Consider the following 6,387-nt stretch of genomic DNA (forward strand, 5'->3'; position numbering starts at 1 on the left):
AATATATTTTCTTTTCCAGATGCTCCAAAGTTTGTGTCAGTGATGGTGAACCCTTCTAATGAATTCAGGGAGGGCGGATCATTGACTCTGACCTGTAGCAGTGATGCTAATCCAGCAGCTCAATACTCCTGGTACAAGAAGAATGGACAAAAACCTCTCAGTAATGAATGGCAGCTCTCCTTCAGCTCCATCCAGCCCTCTGACTCTGGACAGTATTACTGTACAGCTCAGAACAAAGTGGGGAGGAAGAAATCTGAATATACCTCCATTGATGTCAAATGTGGGTGAACAAGTTTACCGTTTTACTCGATCACTTGCTTGTTTCCGATGCTATCCAATATAGATTTTGGGGCCCATCTCAAGATTTCCAAAATCTTTTGATGATATCATGTACTGCAGATGATCATGTATTGAAAGTCTTCACAATTTTACATTGAGGAACATTTTTCTGAAGTTGTTCCACAATTTACAGATAAGATTTTTTGTACCCAACCAAGATAATTTTTTTTTTTTTTACCATTATTCTTTTCTTAAAATGATACTTTTTCCTCAGACATTTGATCTTTTCTCTATGCTCTGTTTTGAAACATAACATAAGATTATGAGATTATCAAATCAGTGTCCCCACTGACACTTTAGGTAATAGGGTTATGTAAATATAGTGTAAACATTAAATCGATTGGCTGATGAAGTCATGATGTGGCTGAGAACACATTTCTGCTAGCACCATCCAGATCTCCTCACCGAGAAGCTCCTGTAGCATTAGATTCATTGAGTTGTTTGATTTGATTAATAATTCAACTTTTGAAGGAACTAATAACATGCTTTTGTCTCCCTGTGTTTCCTGCAGATGCTCCAAAGCCTCCCTCTGTGTCAGTGAGTCCGTCTGGTGAAATCACAGAGGGCACTGCAGTGACTCTGACCTGTAGCAGTGATGCTAATCCAGCAGCTACGTATGTCTGGTACAAGAAGAACAGCCAACAACTCAGCAAAAACCCACAGCTCATCTTCAACTCCATCCAGTCCTCTGACTCTGGACAGTATTACTGTAGAGCTGTGAACAAGCTGGGGTCAAAACTTAAATCCATCACTATTGATGTGAAATGTGAGTGAAACTATGTATAGGGTATAGTAAGTGAAAATATGTATAATATCATCTTTCTTCTCCTCTGTCTATTTCATGATTACAGTCTGCAGTGACATTTATCACAGGTCAGACAGAGGAGACCACGGCAGTGATTGTGCTGGTGATTTAATAATAATAACTCTTAAAGGAAATTCTAGGCTGCATGAGGTTTTAAAAACCATGCATATTGCTCAACTTCTCTTCATTGCTGAGAAACTTTACATTTTAAACTGATGATACTGTAAGAACGTTTTATGCCAAGCTTGAAAAGTGGTTAAAAATGTATGGATAGATGATCTAGCCCTGCGAGAGGTTTAAAAGCTGTTCAGGGTGTATTGACAAGTGTGAGAAAATAGATGATAGTGACAATGACTTAGATGAGAATAACAACATCCAAGCATTGGCAGAAAAACACAAAGTTCCAGAAAAATTCTCAATGAAATGAACCTTTTGAGACTGGACAGAGTGTCACACCTTCATATTCTGCTGGTGTGAATGTTAATAACAGCAAACATGCTCATTTTACTGAAAGAACAGACAGTTGTGGAGTTAACAATAATAAACTGTCATTTGATCAGCTTATATTGTGTCTGAGGATGTTGAACTCCAGAACTCGACACTTACAGACTTGTTTGATGCGGTCAAAAATTCAAACATTGAGGTTTTTGATTTGGTCAAGTTTTCAGCCTTTGAAGAAAATAATACCATGTATTTATTTCGCTTTGTTTTCTCCTCCAGATGCTCCAAAGCCTCCCTCTGTGTCACTGAGTCCCTCTGGTGAAATCAAGGAGAACATTTCAGTGACTCTGACCTGTAGCAGTGATGCTAACCCAGCAGCTGGTTACACCTGGTACAAGGCAAACAATCGAACACCTCTCAGTACAGATTCACAGCTCTCCTTCAACTCCGTCCAGTCTGCCGACTCTGGAGAGTATTACTGTACAGCTGAGAACAGGCTGGGAGCATCAACACCTAAAAAACTTTCCGTTGATGTGAAATGTGAGTAAAACTGGTTGTTTCTTTAAGCTGATTACTCAGCGTTTGTTAACATTAACAGTCAGCTGCTACAGATCAATGAGCAGCTGCACTGGATGATGTAAAGGATGTTTCATTTAGTAGCTCAGACTATGCTGTTAAACTGCGCTATATAAAAGTTCAAATACACAGTTACAAATGTTGTTTCCTGCAGATGCTCCTAAGCTTCCCTCTTTGTCAGTGAGTCCCTCTGCTGAGATAGTGGAGGGCAGTTCAGTCACTCTGACCTGTAGCAGTGATGCTAACCCAGCAGCTAGTTACACCTGGTACAAGGAGGATGAAGACTCACCAAAAGCATCAGGACAGAACTTCACCATCACTGACATCACACCTGAACACAGTGGGAGTTATTCCTGTGTGGCCCAGAACAACAGAGGACATCATTACTCCACCTTACAGCTGACTGTATCAAGTAAGTGAAACCAGAAATGTTGATTAAACACTGAAAGTTATAACTCACCATCTGGACCTGGGTGTGCCTTCCATTTAAAGGGCACTGCTCTTGTTAAATTATTTCTGTTTGGGGGAAACTATATTGTTCTCTGTTTGTGTATGTGAGTCATAAGCGACACATGTAGTTGTCTCATGCAGCTTTCTATTTTTAATCAGACTGGGGATTTTTGGTTTGCTTAAGTTTAAGTAATTAAGTGAGATTAAGTTTTATAAATCCACTGACTTACAGTGGTGATGTCTAAAATTGGGGTCACACCCTTAACTCTAAATGATTTGACCACTTTTCTTTGTCAGGAGCATGGAAACCAACAGTTATATCAGGAGTCTCTGCTATTCTCCTGGCTCTCCTACTCGTCTCTGTCATCCTATGGATCATGTGAGCAGATGCTAAGTGTCATTTATTGTGTAGTTGAGTTTGTAATATCAGTGCACTTAGCACTTTGATCTAACCATTAAAAATGAATTATCCTGACCAGAAAAAAGAGATCCCCCAAGCAACAACAGCCTGAGCCTGGAGAGAGACCGGACACTATTGAACAGGTGAGAGGAGAGAGGAGGTGAACTATTTTGGTACAAAAGAAACAAAAACACATTCTAGCATTAAAGTGACTGCAGCACTCTGTAGGTTCCAACTCGACTTTAAAACAATAAGCAACCGTGCAGTAGCTGTATACTACTCTGAGATCCACCCTAAAATCTGTTATTCATGAGCATAAGCTTTCTTTTACCTCCAAGAGCATCTCCATTAGTTGTGTTTGTAGTCAAAGTTAAAGCACTGATTTAATCTTTTGTGAATTGTACATTTCTTATGTCTACAGCTGCAATCTGCAGATGGCGAAGTCGTCTATACTGCTGTCCGCTTTGTCAAACACAAGGCCGATGCGGTCTACGCCAACATCAGACCAGCCCAGGCCAAAAAACACAAGGAAGAAGACGAGAGGGTCGTCTACTCCGCTGTCACTTTCAGGAGTGCTAGTACTTCCCCTAGGTCAGTGGCTTCTCGTGTGTTTACAGAAATAAAACAACTTAATTCAGTCTGTTTTGAGCTTTTTGTGATATCTGTTCAGCAGAATCCAGACCACAACTCCAGAAGATGCAGAGGATCCAGGTGCTCTGTACAGCACAGTCAACAGACTTCCCAGACATGGAAAACCATCTCTCTAGCAGACTTTTTATCCACGGTAATGTTTTAAAATCTTTATGAAGTCCTAAGTATGCATCCAGCACTCCTGAATACAGTTACATCAAAGACAATTTTAAATTTGACTGACCTTTTTGAGTTCTCTCTCCTACTTCTTCACACAGATGTCATAACTAACCTGTATGAAATTGAGCAGCATTGTGTTTAAGGTCATTTCTATCATTTTATGGGCACTTTTCCATTGTCACAAGAATCGCTACTCTTCCTGGGTTATTGGTCAGATATTAATGAAACATACACATGTTACAGTAACTTATTAATTGTGATGACTCTTGATCCAGATGTGCTAATGACATAATTGATAATATTTTCTTGTTTCTTTTGTTTCCCCGTGCACTGGATTATTTTGGTTTTTACTGTAATTATTCAACACCAAAAATGATTGTAATTTTTTTTCTTTTACCCGTATGTAAAATACTTTCTGTGATGTATTAATACATCACTAACTTCACAATTATTAGCAATAAGGAGCCACTTAATCAAATATATACTTATAGGTCTCTCTAAATGTATTTCCTAACATTATTTTTGTTTTGTTTTTGGCAGCAAAGAATAAAGCCTCTGTCCCTGCCTCACCCCTCCTTATTTCATGATTTGGTTTGTAAGATTCTAAGATATATTGCAATTCTCTGTACATGGGCCTCCAATTCTGTCTCCTCCAGCGTTTGCAATTAGTTCAAAAATGCCGCAACACACCTCTTAACTGGCACCAGAAGGCATGATCACATCACCCCAGTTGTAGCCAATCTACACTGGCTCCCTGTTAAATACCGTATCGTTTTTAAAATCCTTCTGTATACTTTTAAAATTTTAAATAAGCTGGTGCCCAGTTACCTAACAGACCTTCTCGACGTGTATAACCCCAAGAGAGCGCTCAGATCCTCTAACCAACTGCTCTTAGTGCAACAAAGGCCCTGACGAAAGACCAGAGGGGACCAAGCTTTTGCAATTGCAGCACCCAAACTTGATGTTCGCATGTCAGATTCCATTCAATCGTTTAAATCACACTTAAAAACTCACCTTTTGAAGCAAATTAGACTTCCACCTGGTCTGCAGTTGTGCTATGTAACTGTAACTATAACTGTTTTTAATTGTTTTTAACTGTTTTTGTTGCCTTTGTTGTAATCTGCTTTGCTACCTTGTGTGAAGCACTTTGTCCTTTTTAAATGTGCTATACAAATAAAATATTGATTGACTGATTATTGATTGATATCTCTGTTAAAGGTGAAATCTGGGTTTAAAAAACTGACAGAGAGTTGGAAATTAAACTCTGAAATCCATAGAAAAGAAACTTCTTGAGTTTCCCAGTATTAGTTATATTACTTCATTTCAGACTGAAAAATAATGTGTTTGTGTTGCTTTAGCCAACATGCATCAGCTATATCCAAAAGTCTACGGAAAAGCCTGCCTCTCTCCGTTTAGCTTTGAGCTGCTGTGTACAGATTTGAGCCTTTGTCAAACACTCTGAGTTTATTAATGAATTCTTAGAAAAACAGAGTCAGGTTAGAATTTAATACTGCTTCACCTCACCTTAAAATGCTTCACTGCAGCAGTTTGATCATGAAGGCAATTTTTGAGCTGTCAAAAGAATATATCTGGCTCTCATGCTGAAACACTAGAGAGCAGCAAAATTCAGCTTCTTGAAGTGGAATGGCAGAAAGGATCATAATTTGTTAGACTCCTCTCAGGAACCATGTTTGAAATTATGCTTCAGATTTTCTTTTTTTCATAAAGCTTACATCAGTATCAGGTGAACAATCCCATAGCTACCCAGCTATGGGTTGAGTGGGGTCTTCGTCAGGTAATGCTGCTTTGTTAGTCGAGTAGTTCTTTTCAACTACACCCATTTTCAGGTTTCATCACTCATTTAATTTAGTGGATTTTAATTATGGCTTTCCTGAAACACCCAAGGAATACGTGTGTTCTTCCAGACTAAAGAATTATTTACTTATTACCAAATCTGTAAACTACTATGGATCAACTCACTGAAATAAAAAATATAAAAAACAATTTAAAAAAACACCATAAAATCCTAAAATCCTCAAAAAGCTCAGTCTGTCATAGAAAATGGAATCTGGCCTGAAAACTTTCACATCTTCTCTTGAAATATAATAATAAGATGTCTATGGCGTTTCTGTATTATAAATATGTGAACAGTCTATAGTAGTAGTATAGTATACAGTCCACATTTATACCATTCCCCAACTCCCACAAAGGGAGTGGAGCAGTTTTGTTTTTTGGGGATCCCTTTAGTATAATGGGTTCTCTGTGGTGGAGCCCATATATGTTGCCCACAGGATTACCTTTTGTGGGCCCATAAAGACAAAATCGGTATGGATCCCATGGGCCCCACTGTCAGTCTATGCGATATAAAGTACTTTGAAAATGCCTTTCCTTGTGATAAATAAAAGTTGTAAAACTGAGAATTTCTCTTTCTCTCTAAAAGTGGCCTTGGTGAGCTGTGGTTTGGCATTAGAACACCACAAATTATTCCCTCAAGACTTTATAGGAAATATTAAGAGTGCTGTATATGGATTGGAAAACCACAGCAGTCCCAGATGTACTGACTTCA

General features: G+C 38.6%; 1 protein-coding gene across 1 annotated transcript; it reads left to right on the top strand.

Annotated features, from left to right (window-relative positions):
* Window positions 1-25: 25 nt before the first annotated feature.
* Window positions 26-4,979, top strand: LOC120730720 (B-cell receptor CD22-like). Its single transcript, XM_040027182.1, has 8 exons — window positions 26-280; window positions 851-1,105; window positions 1,865-2,125; window positions 2,316-2,573; window positions 2,909-2,990; window positions 3,091-3,154; window positions 3,433-3,602; window positions 3,685-4,979. Exons 1-8 carry the CDS (start codon window positions 43-45, stop codon window positions 3,776-3,778), a joined length of 1,422 nt encoding a protein of 473 aa, XP_039883116.1. The 5' UTR covers window positions 26-42; the 3' UTR covers window positions 3,779-4,979.
* Window positions 4,980-6,387: the final 1,408 nt, after the last annotated feature.

This window comes from Simochromis diagramma, unplaced genomic scaffold (assembly GCF_900408965.1).
Source record: "Simochromis diagramma unplaced genomic scaffold, fSimDia1.1 OVJJ01000362.1, whole genome shotgun sequence".
In the NCBI taxonomy this organism is placed as follows: Eukaryota; Metazoa; Chordata; class Actinopteri; order Cichliformes; family Cichlidae; genus Simochromis; species Simochromis diagramma.